This window comes from Dermacentor variabilis, chromosome 6, assembly GCF_050947875.1.
Source record: "Dermacentor variabilis isolate Ectoservices chromosome 6, ASM5094787v1, whole genome shotgun sequence".
Lineage (NCBI taxonomy): Eukaryota > Metazoa > Arthropoda > Arachnida > Ixodida > Ixodidae > Dermacentor > Dermacentor variabilis.
Window position 1 is genome coordinate 130,148,749 of NC_134573.1, and position 18,104 is coordinate 130,166,852.

The following is an 18,104-nucleotide window of genomic DNA, read 5'->3' on the forward strand; positions in this document are numbered from 1 at the left end:
AGAGCGGCTCGCACCTACTGGCATCTACACAATGACCCAAGTTGTTATCAAATAGCTTCTTTGAAGAGCGGTACGTACCCAGTGACGTATACCTAGTTCTGCATACCCAGTGACATAGGTACTTAGTGCCACATACCTCTTGTCCAAAGCTGGTCTGCAGGTTGGTTTGGAGCTTTTCCCTTAGCATAGCTCAATGCACTACCCATTCCACCATGAACTACCAAGTTACCCAGGTTGTCAGGAAAATGGTTGAAGACAGACTGACAGAAGTGGGCAGTAAGCCCCCGGAAAGTGCTTGAAGTACCTTAACAATTTATTACAACCCATGTGTGTTGTAATGCACACATCACTGGTATAATGCTCCGGTTATGTTATTTGCCAATATTTTAACTAGGTTCGGGGATTTTGAGAGACTGATGCAATATAAGGAGCTCCATTGCCACGCTTGTGGGGATTTTGGAGATCCTGCGCTGTGTTTTATACCTACATGCTCAGTTTTGCAATCGTCATAGTGCAGTTAAACTGCTCGTGACATTAATTTACTGTGAACTCGTTTGGCCAGTGTCTTTCATACAGTAACAAGCTTTGTATTTTGCTTTTGAAGCGGGGTAAGCATCGAAAGCAGAGCATACTGAAGCCTCTGCTGTTGGTTTCCAAATGCAGTACAGCCACGACGCGTGACATCTGTGACGTCGTTGGGGACAATGTACGTGCACTGGCAGAATTGTGGCATGACCTTGGGATCGACCAGGAGGCAATGCGAAGTCGCCTTGGAAGAACTAAGAGGCATGTTGTGAAACTTTTCATGGCTATGAGAGAAGATCAGCAGGAGATGAAGGAGAGAATACTAACGCGCATCAGCTCTTACACTAGTGAAGTGGAGCGTCTGGCCTCGGAGCTTGGCATGCCTGTCACCTTGGTGAGTCTCAAATTGGTTATACATTTGGAATGATCAGCTTTAAAGCATCCCCCCTCACCGCTTCTACTGGATCTTGTCTATTTTTTTTTCTGTACATAATGGGATCACGGTAAAGTGACTTCAATTAATTGATCGATTTTACGAGTTTCACCATGTCAATTGTGACTGTTGTAATTGAATACAAGGTCTGTGGTAGTCAAGAGTTCGACGAAAGTTCGTCTGGTCAGGTAACATGATGATGAAGAAATTACGGCCACTGACCAAGTCAAGGTGAAAGAACACACAGACGTTTCGGGACCCGTACGGGTTCCTTGATCACACTAAAAGTGGGCAAGAGCCGCAAGTCGTTTTTATGCCAAAATGTGACGTAGGGAATGGGTGTAGTTAGCAGGAAGATTTCCATCAGTCCTGTTGATACTGTTGTCAGTAGTTTGAATAAATAAAGATTCTAACAAGAGTCGCGTCATCAAATTCTTTTCCTTAGCTATTATAGCAGCGTTTTCCCAATCGATGCGGTGACTGCGATTACCGGCGTGTTCGGCAAGGGCGTTCGATACTTTTTTCTTGTTGGAGACGTCCCTTTGGTGCTCTTTTAATCTTCTCGTGAATTTGCCGGTTTCACCGATGTAGCTGCAGCTGCAGTCTGCGCATGGTATCAAACTACTGACAACAGTATCAACAGGACTGATGGAAATCTTCCTGCTAACTACACCCATTCCCTACGTCACATTTTGGCATAAAAACGACTTGCGGCTCTTGCCCGCTTTTAGTGTGATCAAGGAACCCGTATGGGTCCCGAAACGTCTCTGTGTGTTCTTTCACCTTGACTTGGTCAGTGGCCGTAATTTCTTCTTCATCAAGGTCTGTGGTGTCAGAAATACAGATGTTTTCTTTGCTCTTTTTCTTGTTTTTTTCTGCAAGCAGTTTTAAGGGCCAACTGCAAACTAACTTCACTTTGCATCAATAGCATATGCTACTCATTTGTAACCAGTTTAGCCAATCTTGTCAAAACTACAGTGCTTTTAAATGTCTGCTTTTGTTGTAAACAGCCTTGAAGTACCACCTAGGTAGGCAACATGCCTACCTGGTTGTAAGGTGCAATGTAAATCCCAATCTATGGCCTTGTATATTTTGAGCACTTTGTAGATGCTGCCTGATCTCTGGGGTCATGACCTGACACTGTGCTGGTTCTTGACATTTCACTTTGTGCGTCACTTCCACTGAAAGGTAGCGGTGACATTTTTCTGTTTTCTTTTTTTTTGCTCGATACTTGTGACGCATCATCCGCTACTGTTCCAGAAGCAATATTTTACACAAAGGCTGCTTTGTATCTGCACTAATCAGGAATTGGGCTTTCTACGTGCCCCAAAGTTTCGTTGTAGTTGGCCTTTAAAAAATTCTGGCAGAACCCATCTCACAACTATAGACGTTAATGTAACAATGTTAATGCACTGACGCCATGTAGGGACACACCATGTTGCCACTGCCGAAATACGTTATGTATGAGACATTTGTGAGTAGTACACCTTCTATGGCCATTTTATTGCATTTAAGTTCAGGCATTCATTGCTGGTGGGGTGGGGGGGGACTCATGAATTCTGCGTCACCTATTTTGTGCACTCGCTGGGCAGTGAAGACACAGGCTCCTCTGTAAGTTATGAAAGTTGTCACGCTTCCAAAGACAGAAAAAAAGAATGCAACCCCTTCATGAGAGCACAAAAAAAAAAGTGCACCTTGCAGCCAGTCTCAATTAGTCACTTTGAAGGCACTTGGCTTTTCACACGAGTTACCATTAAGCGTGGTACCTCGCGTGACAGCAGCTGCTGTGGGTGAGAGGGCAAGGGAGTGACAATGCATTCTTTGTTTTGATTGCAGCGAATGCGTAGGCTCCTCTTCTGTAAAATGTATAGTACAGTTTTTTTATTATGTGGCCCTTCTGTAAGTAGTGTACACCAAACTAGTAGCCGCTGGCCAGGTTGCTAATTATGTACACTGGCTAGTGCTAGCGGCCTATCATATACCTGGCACTGTAGATCAGTGTTCTGTGGTCTGTGGCCCCAAAAGGCCTATGTCTAGGAATATGCACTGATGAGCATTCAGACACATCTGCCTAAATCTGCATTCACTGTGCTGGTTAAGATAATTTTTCTTTTGTCCTTGATTGACTATGTATTTTTATTTGAACCGAATGTTCTAAGCCTAATTTCATGCTTGCATTGTAACTGAGCATTCATCAATAATTGTGTAGCATGTTCTTAATGGTATGGCCCGCTTTGTTTACGTCGGTTCTTGTGTGCGTGCTATTGCATTAAAAGAAGGAAAAGCCTTGGTTACAGTCCATAAGACAACAATGCTTAATTACTATGACATATTCCCACTCTCTTGTGCTATTCGTAATGTGCAAACTACTAGTATTTTCAAATCTAGAACACTACATTTATACACGCCCCTCCTGCTATAACCCCTGCAGGTGTCAATTATGGTCGGCTGTCCATAAATGAGCACAATTTACCCGACTTTATTACGAGACACTTGACCCTCCTCCCCCCATTATAAATATGTAAAAGACTGTGGTAGCATGTTGCTTTGTGCCTTTCCTGATGATACATCATTATTAAACAGTAATTAAATATTAATGTATTGTGCAGTCACCAATGCTTCACTTTGCATACAAGTTCAATCACAGGCTTGAAGCACATGCACTTCTTTATTGACTGCATGCCTTGCGAGAAAGGAGAAATTCTGAATAGAGCACGAAGGCAATAATTCTGTGTGGGATTGGCAGCGTGTGACATATGTTCAGAAGGATGAGTCAAGCTGCCATTGACTGGCATAAAATGTTTGAAACCTCTACGTGAGACAATAGTGATCTTAAGCAGAAGTTGGCTTAACTTGCTAGCAAGCTGTGCCCAAAGTGCATTTGCAGCTGGACCTCTGCCATTTTTCTGTGAACCAGCTGAGCCTGATGTCTTCTTTGGTCCTCTTCCCAACACAGCCGAAGGGCCGTACAGTAGTGCAGCAAGAAGACGAGATGCGAGCGCTTGCACAGAGGCTGCGGGAAATAAGATCTTCCCGCAAGCGAGAGCTTCGCATGTTGAGAAGCGAGGAGGCAGACCTCTGCCAGAGGTTGCAAGAGCCTGCATTTGCTTTTGGCAATGGTGGCGCAATACCATCACAGGAGGAGCTGCATGAGCTGCGGGAACATCTCCACGCTCTCGAACAGGAAAAGGTGTGCATCTAGTCCTTGTTTCTCCTTGTTCATGCATTTCCGTCCGTTCAATTTATCAAATATTCCCCTTGGTCATGAATCATGAAGTGTTGATAAATGAATCAAAGGTTCCATAATTTTATATTAAGGTGCTGGAGATTCCACTGAAAAAAAAAAAAAGTTAAGGTGGTAGGGGAATACTTTTTTGCTAGTGAGTCTCCATAATTAGTCATTCAACGTCGAGGTACTGTGCAGACATTCTTGTCATGTCTTTTCATTAGAAGAATTGAATGGTGGACTCGAAGCACGTGAATAAGTTATAGGCTGCAAGATATGAGAAGAGAGAAACAACTGTTTTGCCATTGCCAACAGACCGCGGCATAACAAACATTGTGTCATACGCGGCAGTGCTTTTGTCAAAGTCTATAGTATCAATAGTCGGCACACTGGACTGAGTTGAGGCCACGTTGGGTATGCAGAGGGTTCATGTCACCTGCAGCTTCAAGTCCTAGGTGTCTAATGGAATGAAATACATGTTAGAGCTGTCAATTGCAGAATGAAAAAAAAAAACAAAGGATGTAGATATTGCATCTGGCTGCAATTTTTTTTCTGTTAGCTACAAAGTGGAACCTTATTTCCCTAATTTTAGTAAGGAAGTGTTTATTTTATTATTGTGGTGAAATTCTGTGCATATTTCATTTGGCTGGCAGAATATATTCCAAATTTTAGAACCAACAAATATTCTGTGATCTGGTAGGGTGCTCGCAGCACAGGTTTCATCGTTACTTTGCGACGTTGCAGAAGGAAGTCCCAGAGCACACAGCTGTGTGGGGACCTTCTGTCAGGTAGTTGCCTAAAAAGATAAGTGAAATGAAACAGCAGTTCAATGGCAAGAAAAACAATAAATTTCGAATTATCACATGAAGTAACAGAAGAAACACACCAGGAAATCAAATATAAAGCAGATCATCAAATGCATGGTGAAGTGCAGATTATTAGATGTTGATAACAAAATAGTTTTTTTTTTCAACTGGGTTAATGAACACATGCTTTACATGTGATTGTAGATTATTCTAAATTGACAGCAATTATAATTAGTCTGTATACATACCAATCATAATAATTGGCGTATTTTGGGCAACCATAAATTTTTCTTACAAGAAAATCTAATTTCGTTTTTGTTTGCTATAGGAGTTTTCCCTTTGATGTTAAATGGAATTAGATCAGTTACAGTTCTGAAGAAAGAAAACCACAAGATTAAACTTTATCAGTTTTTGTATTGATAGTAAGTTGTGGGCGCAAAGGTGTGACACATTGCCATGGTAAGCAGTATAGGTAAGTATTGGATTAGTTTGATTATGAATGTGTTGTAGTGTCATTAGGTGGGTTGGATAAGTGTTTCCCCATGTTGAGATGCAATAAATGAAATTACTGTGAATGAAAGCAAAGCATAATTTCATCAAAGTTGACTTGGTGAAATAATGCAGAGATTTGAGCAACATTCTTATGCCATAGATGGACTTCTGTCTTAGGAAAGCAGTGTGGGCTTTCTGCTTCAAGTTGGAATGTAATGTTACACGGAGAAAGGAACATTGGGTTACCGCACGAATGGAATGATTGCTTAAAAGTTAAAGGGCTATTCATCAGGCCCTGTGAGGAATTTTGGTTCTACACTGCAAGTTAAGTGCATGAGTGATCTACTGCTAGAAGGTTTTGAATTAGTTCATTATTGTGGGAGAAATTGGAATTTTGCATTGCATTGCTCCCAGGGGGGTGAGCTTCACTGCCAATGTTCTCTTCCTTTGCCCTGAATGGCGTCCTGACATTCCTTCCTTGCCTTCTCCCATTCCAAGGCCAATAAAACGAAGCAGTATGTCACTTAAATTGAGGGGAATTCACAGGCAGCCTCAGAAGAAAGCATCCTTAATACTGCAAAATATTGTGCGATAAGTGATCTACATGGTAGCCAAGGAACTTTGTGGAGCAATGCCTCTGTGGAGCAATGCTTCCTGAAGCATAGCTTCTTGGGTATTGTGGCTGCAACAGTGGCTGAGCACTTTGAACTACCTTGTGAATTTCTTTTTGTAGGCTGTGCTGCTCCTATAGACATTTAAAATTTTGCTATCAAATTATTGAATTGTATAGAAATTTCATAAGCTCTTCTATTCACATTCAAGCATGGGGTACTTGCACACACCTAATTGTCTGCTGGCATGGTGGCATTCGGCCTCGCATGAGCAACCTCTGGTTCCTGCTGCACATTTCTCGTAATGTGTACACTTTTTCTCTTACCAGATGATTGGCTAAGTTGCAGAAACGCAGCAGCAAGCATGCTGCAGTTTTTTTGGTTGCCAGTTTGCTCTGGCAGACATCCAGCTCTTCCATCCCTGACCCATGGCCCTGTTTGTTCCAGGTTCTGCGCACTTGCAAATTTGTGGCTCTTCAAAGGGAGATAGTTGCGCAGCTACAAATGATTGGTGCTGAGCCGGAAACACAGTTCGAGAGACAAATTGTGGACAGCCCCGACGAAGTCATCTTGTCCTTGCAAAACCTTGAAAGTGCTGCCACCTATCTTCACAAGGCAAGTTATTTTTTACCAGCTTACATGCACAGATTTAGGGGCTCTCTCTCCATTTGCTGTCCATACTTTCTTACTGAAATGAAAGTTGAACTTTCATTTTCAATTATTTGTGTGCCGCACCAAATGATGCTAGTGACAACGGTGGCATTTCAGCGTCTACGTCAATGACAAAGGTGGAAAAAATAAAAAAAATAGCCCCTGGTGTTCATTTCTTTTCATAGAGCAGCGGATATATAAGAATGTTGATTACATCAAATAACTGCATACATGAAGCTGGGGACAAGTAGTAAAAGCTCTCAGAAATGGAAGCTTGACAAAGCCATGTGCCTCCATACATTGAATGCAATGCAACAGAAACATAACAGTGCATCTTCTTACAGTAAAAAATAAGTTATGAAAGGAAGACATTAGCAGTGCAAAAAAAAAAAACTTCCCTCTTGTGACGTGTGTTCATGCAATACATCATTTAACAATACAACGAAGCAGAGTAAACATAATGCTAACAAGATACCAAATTGTGGTATTTGTGGTAATTGTGATATGATTGGGGCGAATCGAATTCAACATTCACAACTTTACACTTGTTAGAGGATCCTGCACTAACAATAACCTGCCGGTGTATTACCTGAATAGTGTTGCTTTTGAAACAAGTTCATATAAGCACTTAGACATGCGTATAACATCTAAATTAACATGGAATCCTCATGTTGGATATATAATGAACTGAGCCAACCACTTGCTGGCATACTTATGCCGTAAGTATTCTTGTGTTCCACCTCCTTTAATATTACTACTGTATAAAATCCTGTTAAGGCCACAATTAGAATATTCTGCAGCTATAAGAAATCCCTTTCACGAAAATCTAATACGTTTCCTTGAACTCATCCAAAACAATGCAACTCATTTGTGCAAGTCCAGAGGGAAGCTAGATAGAATGGTAGAGAAGAGGGAGAGAGAAGGCAGAGAATGGGGGGGGGGTAGAACCGACGCAGTCGCGAAACGAGTGAATAATAGCCTTGCCACTCTTCGCTCGCAGTTCTCTTACAATGTGGAGGGGAGGGGGGAGGTGACGTGGGAAGGCAAGGAAACGCTACTTCTGTGGACATGACAGCAGCTGCACACAAACGGGATAAATTCAGGTTGAAGGTACGGTACGGTACGTTTCTGATATTTATGGAAAAATAAACACCATGCAGATTTGTCAAGCTGGCAACTTGCGCAGGGCTGCAGAAGCAGAGCCACATTAAAGGGTACCGTAGGGTCTAGACGACACTACGGTATCGGTCGCATGTCATATCAGCACTTCTGTGCCTGCCACGGTAGCATTGCGACTATGGCATTGTTCAAAGTCGCGGGTTTAATCTCGGCCTCCGCAGCCGCATTTCGACGGGGGCGAAATAAAAAATGCTTGTGCACTTAGATTTAGGGTCACGTTAAAGAACATCACGGTGTCAAAATTAATCCAGAGGCCGCCACTGTGGTGTTATTCATAATCTGATTGTGGTTTTGGCATGCACAGCCCCATAATTCAATTAAAGTTTAATGCTTGTGCCACGATGCAATGCGCTGTGTGAGGCAATGAATATGCTTAACCCTCCCGGAGGTTATGAAGTATGGTGCACAACACCTCAAGCAAAACCTCTCGCTGTTTGTTCTGTGTACTACTCGGACAACCGGCAGTGGTGCCTGTAAGGTAACATTTAACATCAACTTGCCACTCGCATGTTGAACTAAACATTGAACAAATTAAACATTTGCTGTCAACATCACCCTAATTATCGTCGAACAAAGCAAACAGCACAGAAAGCTTTGTTTACATCGATTCCCACAGTGCGTGGGATCTGCATATTTTTTTCCAAGGTGAAATGCAGAGAAATGCCATGCATTTAAAAGCATGCTGCATTTAGTGAAGAACTGCAATCAAGGTGCAGTGCCCAAACTGTTTCAGTCTTGGAAGTTCCTTCAGCAGTGTTTCTAAACTGCATTTGTTCTCTAACTTTCCATAGTTCTGTTCTACATGTCATAAAATTTGTAATGTTTCTTTGTAGATTATCTAAGTGTGATAGGAAAGTAAATATATGCATTTTCAGTTGTAGATACTTTACAAGGAACATAATTAAGTGTGTTGTAGATAATACATATTTGATGAGTAGGCTGCATTGGGAACATGCCATTTTGCTGTTTCTGAGCAGGCCTCACAAAGAATAATCTTGCTGCCTGTAGTCAGAGTTGACATTTGTTTCCAGTGCTTTCGAGTTGCAATAACCAGTCCTCTTATATGAGCCCCACTGTTTCTGTCTTTGCACATGTGTCCGCAGTTGAAGGAGCTCGAGAATGCTCGCCGTGAAGAAATTTCTGCCCTTATAGAGCAGGTTAACCTCTACTGGGAGCGACTCAGTGTGCCCGAAGAGCAACAGTTCAGGCATACCACTGGCCTCATCCCAGAAGCAATTGCCACGGTAAGTTACACTCACACACACTGTATACCCTCGGCCTGCAACTCTTTTTGTCATACAATGTTCAACCTGTTGTGAGCGTGTTTTCACTTAGTCACACTGTGGTCACTCAGTGGCTATGGTGCTGAGCATAAGACTGCAGGTTCGGTTCATGCCTGTGGCGACCACATTCCAGTAGGGCTGCAATGCGCAGACGCTCGTGTGCCGTGCTTCGGGTCCACGTCGAACTCGAGGTGGTCACAATTGATCTGGAACCCTCCACTAGGCCATCCTTCATAGCCCCCTGTGCAACTTCGAGATACTGAAACCCTGCCATTTTTCATATGAACCAGCATGTATATACTAGTTGTTGCATGCCAGCTGTTCTGCAGTATGTCTGAAACCAGGGCCCTTGTATTCAAATCTGTAATTTATGGAACCTTTATTTGTTGTGGCTTCCGACATATGCAACAGCATTTTACCACTTGTCCTTTACCAGCTCGCTGATGGTCCTGAGTACTCAACTAGTGCTCGGTTGCTATGAAGCCTCTGCTGAGGCATCACATAGTGCTGTGGTTGTTGCCTTTCGAGCTTTCATGATTGCCGTCCTAAAATGTACTGAAGCCGGCCACAGATAACAATTATAAGGTGAGTGGTGGCTGAACGTAGCTGTAAAAGCAATTCATAAGACACACATGCTCTGTCATTTGCTTATAGGTTGGTGTGCACAGCACATGGTATTCTTTTTATTGGGGCTTTGCTCTATTTGTGTGCATTGTAGAGTCTAGATGATTAGCTGAACTTTTCTCTTGGATACTCTACACATAAGCTCGCACGTAAGTCTTCACACATTTCAATCATTTTTTAAAATCTCAATTTCAGCTTCCAACTTCTTTTTTAGGCAAAATGACAGAGGTGCACTCAACTGCCACTTATAATAGTATTGTGAACTTTTCAGTAAGACAGTGGCATGTTGATTGTACACACTTGCACTGCAAATGTGTTTCTATATCTTATATTGATATTTTATTGAGCATTTTATATACTCAGTGGTATAGATTTCTGGAATCCATACATGCAACATTGCATCGTGGATGGACAGCACCTTTGAGGAAGACTTGGCAGGCTTGCTGTTGTGCAGTGCATGTAACAATTTGCTGGAATAGTTGTAGGAAATTTTATACTTACTTTGATTCAATTGGCTAGTGCTGTCCCATTTAGCTTTCAGTGATTTCTTTATATACATACTGCAACCAAATGTTTAGGGCATTAGTGGGAATGAGAAACAGTAGATAAGTGACACCAGCAAAAGGACAACCAGACACACACAAGCAAATACAAATATAATACACTTGAAGTGAATTAGATATGCAAAACTACTTGCATATGGCAACTAGAAAGGTCTAATGGCAACGAATGAACAGTGCCAGATATTGAATTCCAGTGTCCTATTATTTGTGAAAAAAATATTTGAATCAGAAAAGAGGCATTATGTTCAAAGTGAAATTGAGTACAACCATCTTCAGCAAAGGCTATGACTGTATCCACAAAAGCTTGAGACAGAGTTAATGACTACACACAGCCATTTTTGGAGATTGTGTGATGATGCAACAGGGGTAGTTGGAAGTTCAGCGACTATAATGGCTGTAATGACTATAATGGCTATAATGGCTTTTAAATTAAATAATTTTTTTTTGTGCATACTTCAGTGCATATATTCTGCACTGTATGTATGAGTAGCAAACCAGAGGCGTATTTGAGAAATAAGCTTTTTATATGAGAGTAGCTTAGTATTGCATGGGATCTTGGATGCTAAGTGCTGTACAAGTGGCCTGCTCTGTTATTTACAGTGTTGGGAAAGCCCGGAGTGCTGTCTGACATAGTGTGTTATAATTAACTACAGGAAAAAGCGATGCTGGTGTGCGCTAGGGATTGCCAGGAAGTGTTGACTTATAATTGGCTGCTTCATTGGAGATCCAGCACACCTTGACAATGCATTCTGGTAAACAGTTTCATTAATCGCAGTGGTCAAGTGCCTCTTATATTGTTCAAAATGCACATTTTTCTGTATTATGACATAATAAATTACGATTTTTCATAATCGAACTTGAATAGCAATGGCAATACACTGAAAGTTAAAACTGAGGCTGAGCGTCGCTTTTAACTATGTGTTTCTGTTTTCATCCCTTATTTTTCCAGTATATGTGACTGAAATTGATTCAAGGATCCAGTACGGGTAAACCAAAACTTTTTACAGGGATTTCATTGTAAGGAAGCTTCATTTGTGCAGACGTTGCACTGTCTTGGGCCAAGCCACTTTTGCAACGAGCCTAGCACACCCATAACTCGCATTCCCATTGCGAATAGTGCTCGTTAAGGAAAAAATTGCATAGGCAGTGGTACCAGATTTCAGTCTGTTGCACGCAGCTTTATGGTGTCTGGCATATCCTGGATGTAAGAGGTGTTGCTGCTGCTGATGTTTCTGTTGCTGAGCTTGTGCTGTGGTCAGTTCTGTTAATTTGCTCCTCTTGCTGCTCGTTTGCCTCTGTCCTGGCAGCTGAAACAGGAGCTGGCAAGGTTAAAGGACCTGAAAAGGCAGAGGTTGCGGGAGTTTGTGGAACGCACAAATGACGAGCTGCTTGCATGGCGTCGGAAGTGCTGCGTGCCAGAGACGCTTGAGCAGGACGACCCTGAAGGTTTGTGGCATCTTGAACTTCTGCGTTGTGCAGTGTTGCTCACTGTTAAAGGGTGCATGCAGTTAGCATTCTCCCGTCAATTCTCGTTGAGATATGAGATAAGAGCTCAAATGTCATTTTATATTTTATGAAGTGAGTGGTAGGGGCTAGGCTGTTGCTGGAGAGAGGCAGTGCTTGATGAGTGAACGCGATCAGTCACTCTCTCCTGCTAATTTACAGTTGTTAAATGAGGTTGCGTAACCTTTAGTCAGTCTAGAAGTTACGTTTCTAGTTTAGACATAGCAATTTATTGTTTGGACAATTTCTCAATGTTTCATCACTGTTGTGGTATGCTAGATACTCTTGTCTCTGGTTGTTTCTTTTAGTTGTCAATGGCATTATATACATTAACTAACATAAATAACACTTCTTTTTGTTCATCATCACATTCACTCCTTAATTTGTTTTTTTTTTTCGTTAAAGAATGAGAAAATGAGAAAATGGATTCTATATCACGAGCATGTATTTTTTTTTTTTCAAATACTTACTAGATTCGTTAGGAAATTTTGCTATTTAAGTACTTAGGTGCCCCCTTCAAGAGCAAGACTGTACTGTATGTGTATGAGTGCCTCTTTACAGATGTCTTTTGAATTTCAAAGTACCCTTTTAAAGAGACGGTAAAGAGGTACGCTACATCTGTTCATATGAGTAAAGTGTAACTATTTGCATTTCTTGGACAAATTTTTTTCTATCAGTGTGGGAACCGAAGCTTGTGCTTTCCACTTCATGTTTTGCACCCCAATGGCAGCAGTGTGGCTTCATGTGCCTTACCACGTTTGTGCTTGTCACTAATGTCCTCAAGCAGAAAAATCGTTTGGTAGTTATAGGATTGAGTCCTTGCATACTCTGGAATGCAATATATATTTATTAGGACTCGCAGTGCCAGTGTGGCATTAGTTGGGGACCTCACAGACCGACTTCAATGGATAAAAAAAAAAACATATAACAGCAAAATAACGCATTTCAAGGTTTTAAGGATTCTAATGCTTTATGGCTTACTGTGCAATTCACTTAGCATAATTTATGACCTAGTACTTTTACACACAATCTACAGGACAAAAACATGTGAAGACATGGACAGAACTGCAAATTGAATTCATTGGTGCGCTGAATTAAGTTTATATCTGGACATGACATGCTGTACATTCGAGTAAGCTTGCCCAATCGAATGTGCATCATGTTGTGTCTGTATGTAAACTCCACCCAGCCCACTATTAAAAGTTTGGAAGAGCAACCTTTTTCTTGCTTTATTCTGGACAACCTTGAGTGTAATTTTTCATCTGAGTCTAGTTCACATCGTGCCTAAACATGAAGAAAGAAACTTATTTGAACTCCACGGTTACGGCAGACTACTCCAGATTGCAGCAGCAGCACGCCTGGTAGTGCATAACATGGTACATAGATACAAAGCTTCGCTGTCTTACTGCTTTTGCTTCCGTCTTTCCAGATGTCTCAGAAGAGCATCTAGAGCAAATGGAGCAAGAACTGAAGATGTACAAAGATCTCTACGCTGAGAATAAGACCATCTTTGCCAAAGTTGAGCGCCGTGAAGCTCTCTGGGCCAAATTCCTGGAGATGGAAAAAAAATCAAATGACCCTTCTCGCTTGAACAACAGAGGCGGGCAGCTCCTGCTCGAAACAAAGGAACGCAGCAGACTACAAGCAGAACTGCCCAGAGTATGTCTGCACTATAGGGCTTGCTGAAAGCTTTGTGCTAACGGAGCCAGAGTTCTGTCCGCATCTCTTGAGCTATGTGCCGATGGGAACAGAAAGCCTTCTGGCCTTCTGTAGATTCACACTTGCTTCAAACAAAATTCCAGATAATTCAAACAAATCTCTAAACTTTGACAGGATTTGCTACATTTTCAAACTAAGCCACTTCAAAATGCATCGAAGTGAACTCCCAAACTGAATACTTCAAACATTCTGGCATTCCAGCGGGGCAGAGAGAGATGCAATCAAGAATGCCGCTCAATTGATGCTGACGTATGGTAGAAACAGTCTAGAAGACTTTTGCAGGATTGTAGGAATAAAACCTATTAGCCAGGAAACATGTTACGTGTAGAAGCTAACATTGCACAAACTAAGCTTCAGCAGCAGTTTTGTGAGCTCTACTCATTAGGAGTGCGTGAATATTTTATCTTCGACTTGGGTAGTCGTTATTCATATATGCTCGTATTTTAAGTTTTGCATTCTTCGAACTGGCAACTGTGCACTTTATACCGGCGGCCAAGCAGACGTAGAACAAGAGTAGTTGCATAGTGGAACATGCTATAGTATGTTGCTCAGAGAGCCAGACTTCGTTATCTAAACTGCTATCATTCAAGCTCGCCGACGAGTCCTTTATAGGCAAATAGATGGCTTGTTTTCTTCTAATGCTCCGTTATTGCTTTTAATAAACATTCGATAGCGGGCAATGTAATGACAAACTTGGTAACTTTGTGAATATACGAAGACGTAAACATTGGTGGTGAGAACAAAAGTTCATTATTCAAAAACTATTCGAAATTGGATTTGCTTCTCGTACAACTCATGTTCGATTTGGTCTCAAAATTAACTATTCGCACACGCCTGCCGCCAGTTGTTCATAGGTCTACCGATTCTTTTCAGCTTTTTAGATATAAAGCTTTGCAATCTGATTTATGCCATGTTCCAGAAAAATTTCAGTGAGATCGGTTACTTCTGAGAGCAGTTTGTGCCTTTTCCACCTTCAAGTTTAGTTTAAGCTGCATCATTGCTCCAAGAGCATTCCGATGCTGCAATGCATGTGTTGCCTGTTTGTTGCACATCATTCTTGTGTGCTGAGCTTGCAATATGTTTTCCCCTCAGCTGGAGCAGGAAATTTGCTCCTACATTAAAAACTACCGTGGCAGCAAGCAGGAGGTCTTCAACAAGTGGGGAGACAAGTTCTTGGGCCATATCGCTGCGCAGAATGAAGCCTACAGCTTGCAAAAGGAGCAAGAGCGACTGGAAAGGGTGAGATCAACCATGGCCTTTTGCTTTAACAATTTTTCTTCACAGCATCATCTGGCACAATGTTAGTTTCATTCTGATGGCTAGGGGGCATTTGCTACAACTTGGCAGCTTTTGTGTGCCTTGCTTCGAGTGTGGGCTAAGAACTCCATGTGGTTGAAATTATTCCAGAGCATCCATTTGTGAAGTCTCTTATAGCCGGCCGGTTGGTTGAGAATCGCATCGAATGTTGGCTGGCCAGATTGCCAATGCAGATCTACATACAATTTGGACTATGCTACTAGTCCACACTTTGCCCCTCTCTTATGTTGCCCCTCCCCTGCCCTTGTTTTGCTTACAAATGGTAAAGGACATCATTATCTTGGCAGAAATACTGCATGTAAACTATGTCCGTCGCAACTTGTACAGTTGCCTTGGTCATTGCATGATTAAAGCAGTAATGGCATGACACTTATTCCTTGTCACTTTCTTGCTTTAAATCAAAGCCAAACCCTCTAAAACACTGGCAAAAATAATGGCAGCATTTCTTTCTAGGTTTTTTTTTTCTAGAGTTAAAGCATTAGAGTGCCTTAAATAATTTGCTTATTATGATGTAATGTGACACGAAATGAAGAAAAGACCAGGGCAGGAAAGAACATCACTTGCACCTCTGCTGAAAAGACTGGCTTGCATTCTCACAAAGTTTCATTCAAACAAGTCTAGAAAATTTCAACCCCGTTTTCCTTTTCTTTTTTTATGTTGTACTGTACTTAATGTCCAAACATTTGTGTACCGAATGTCTTAATTCCAGCCAAATTTTGAATTCTACGCTTTCTACTCATCGATGTTCTCAGTTATCGTTTGATTTAAAATTTTCTGCTTTAGACAATCAAGCTAAAAGATGGTGATTTTTCAGCTTATATACAATTAGTTGTCCATAAAAACGCAATATATGCTGTTCTACAATACTTTCTTATGCCTGGTATGAAGCCAGAACCTGGAACAGGATATCCTACTTTTCCCATTTCCAGGAAGAATAGAAAAATAATAGATCAGATAGCAAGAAACAAGTTATATTCGCAACATAATACACTCTATATTGTACATAAACTCATCCATTTAGCTTTATCAATGAAGGTGGATGTCCAATGCGCTTCTCGGCAAATCCGCACAACAGAACTAATCCATGTTTTTCGTGCCGCAGTGCGTGTGATGTTGCTACACGTCGCAGTTCACTGATCGCAGCATCTTGTAAGAGCTTTCACCTGTGAGAAGCATGTGGTAGTTCCTAGAACTTCGAAACTATTGATCGGCAGCAGTGTGTTCCTATCACAATCGCAGAGTCCATGCATCTTCTGCTGGCGAACCTGATAGAATGTACTGAGGCTAATTTAAGCCTTTAGGATGAAGAAAAATGCTTTTGTATTTCAGTTCTGCCCATACAGAGTTGAAACAAACTCTTGTTCATTTCGTACAGCGCGCACACAAAAGGCTAGAAGCAACGACACGCCACGCTATCATTGGTACACTGCTGTTCTCAAAGGCTGCCACTTGCACTCACTGGCACTTCCCTGAATGAAATGCAACTACTGCATGGGCGTATTTTTACGTATTAATGCAATAGCGCTAAGGGCCCCGTGTAGCAGAAAATCCGGTGTTCAGTGTTGACCGTCATTTCGAGAAAAATAATTCCCAACCACAGATACCTGCCACGCAGGCCCTCCATGTAGCTCAAAGAAGTTACTGAGCTTAATGAATTTCTCAGAGTAAGATATGTCAGAAAAATTGTAAAGTACGACTTGCACACAACCTGCAGACATGATAGCGTTGGATTGCAATTTGAATATACGAGAAAACATCATTATGCTATGCGGAAACTCGCACAACCCCCTTTTCCAGCGTTTCTACCATGCATAGACCGGCCACGGAGTGGCATGCCCGGTAACAGTGTGATCGGTACTACAGCATACTAGGCTATGGTCTAATTGGTAGACTCCTTTAAGGGTTTTGTGCTACACACAGAGTAGTCTTCATAACCCTGCTGTTGTAAGCATTGTTGAGGCAAAACATGAAACCATGCAAAAGAGTCAAACCAACAAATGTCTGGAACATTGCCCAAATCGCAAAGCAGTTACAGCTTGTGCAACTACAAATTAATTTTACTTTACATACAGGAAAGCCGTCGTAAGGCAGCTAGACCACCCTCTCGAGGCTGCCTAAAGGAAGGCTGTCCTGTTACGCCATCCCGCACCACATCTACAAAGATGTCCAGGCTGGTTGCAGGCAGCAGCAGTTGCAGCAGCTTGGCCACGCCTGGGCGAGCCACTCTGACCAAACAGTTTCCAACCAGACAAACACCGCGTCGTGCTGGTGGTGCCAGCACTTCTGCCCGGAACATTGCCATCAGGCGTCGATCCCTAAAGCGGTCGGCACAGGTAAGTATTGCAGTTGTTGCCATTTGTGTAGTAGTGAAACTAAATTTCTGCCGCTACTGATGCAAAAATAGGAGAGCGTTTGCACCTTGCTGAAATATAAAGTCCTTAATTCTGCCATTTATCGTTTCCACCCCATTTGGGGCAAAAACAATTTTGGAAAGACATAAATGTAGGCAAATCTTGATTTCACCAAGTATGATGTGTAACAAACAATTCTCTTTTTTAATTTCTTGATATTAGTTGCATTCAAAACTACAATTAGCTCTGCAGAAGTCCATGCACATAACATAAGTTTATGTGAAGAAAGAGGCCAGAAAGACAACATGGCAGCATGAACACTACTTTAGTTGTCTTCCTCTCCTCCTACCCCAATCTACTAATGGACAGTCGCATGTGTACTCGCAATCTTGGTGACCAGCTCAACATGCTCCATGATTGCTTAGTGGCTGTGGTGTTCGGCTACTAAGCACAAGGTCGCGGGATTGAATGCCAGCCATGGTGGCCGTATTTCGATGGGGGCAAAACGCGAAAACACCTGTGTACACAGATTCAGGTGCACATTAAAGAATCCCAGGTGGTCCAAATTATTCTGGAGTCCCCCACTGCATGCCTCATAATCGAATTGTAGTTTTACCACGTAAAATCCCATAATAAAATTTTTAACCAGCTCAACATTGAGTTAAATATTTGAGTTTTGAGCACACAAAAGCTACATCCGAAGTTAACAAATCAAATTTTTAGCCTTCTTTGGCATCTTCATATACTGTATGTATAATTATTTTCTTTCATATTTAAAGGAAAACTCCGGTGATTTTCCAAGGTCAGCAGAAATGAAGGAA

General features: G+C 41.8%; 1 protein-coding gene across 1 annotated transcript in view; it reads left to right on the forward strand.

Moving 5' to 3' along the window:
* The window catches only part of LOC142585233 (protein regulator of cytokinesis 1-like), a 30,267-nt gene that overhangs the window by 4,283 nt on the left and 7,880 nt on the right, over positions 1-18,104 (forward strand). Inside the window, exons 2-9 of the mRNA XM_075695825.1 lie at positions 664-919; positions 3,915-4,148; positions 6,541-6,708; positions 9,027-9,167; positions 11,701-11,839; positions 13,326-13,555; positions 14,708-14,854; positions 17,005-17,265. Of these exons, the coding sequence (XP_075551940.1) occupies positions 664-919; positions 3,915-4,148; positions 6,541-6,708; positions 9,027-9,167; positions 11,701-11,839; positions 13,326-13,555; positions 14,708-14,854; positions 17,005-17,265 (1,576 nt within the window). The remainder of the gene's footprint in view (positions 1-663; positions 920-3,914; positions 4,149-6,540; positions 6,709-9,026; positions 9,168-11,700; positions 11,840-13,325; positions 13,556-14,707; positions 14,855-17,004; positions 17,266-18,104) is intronic.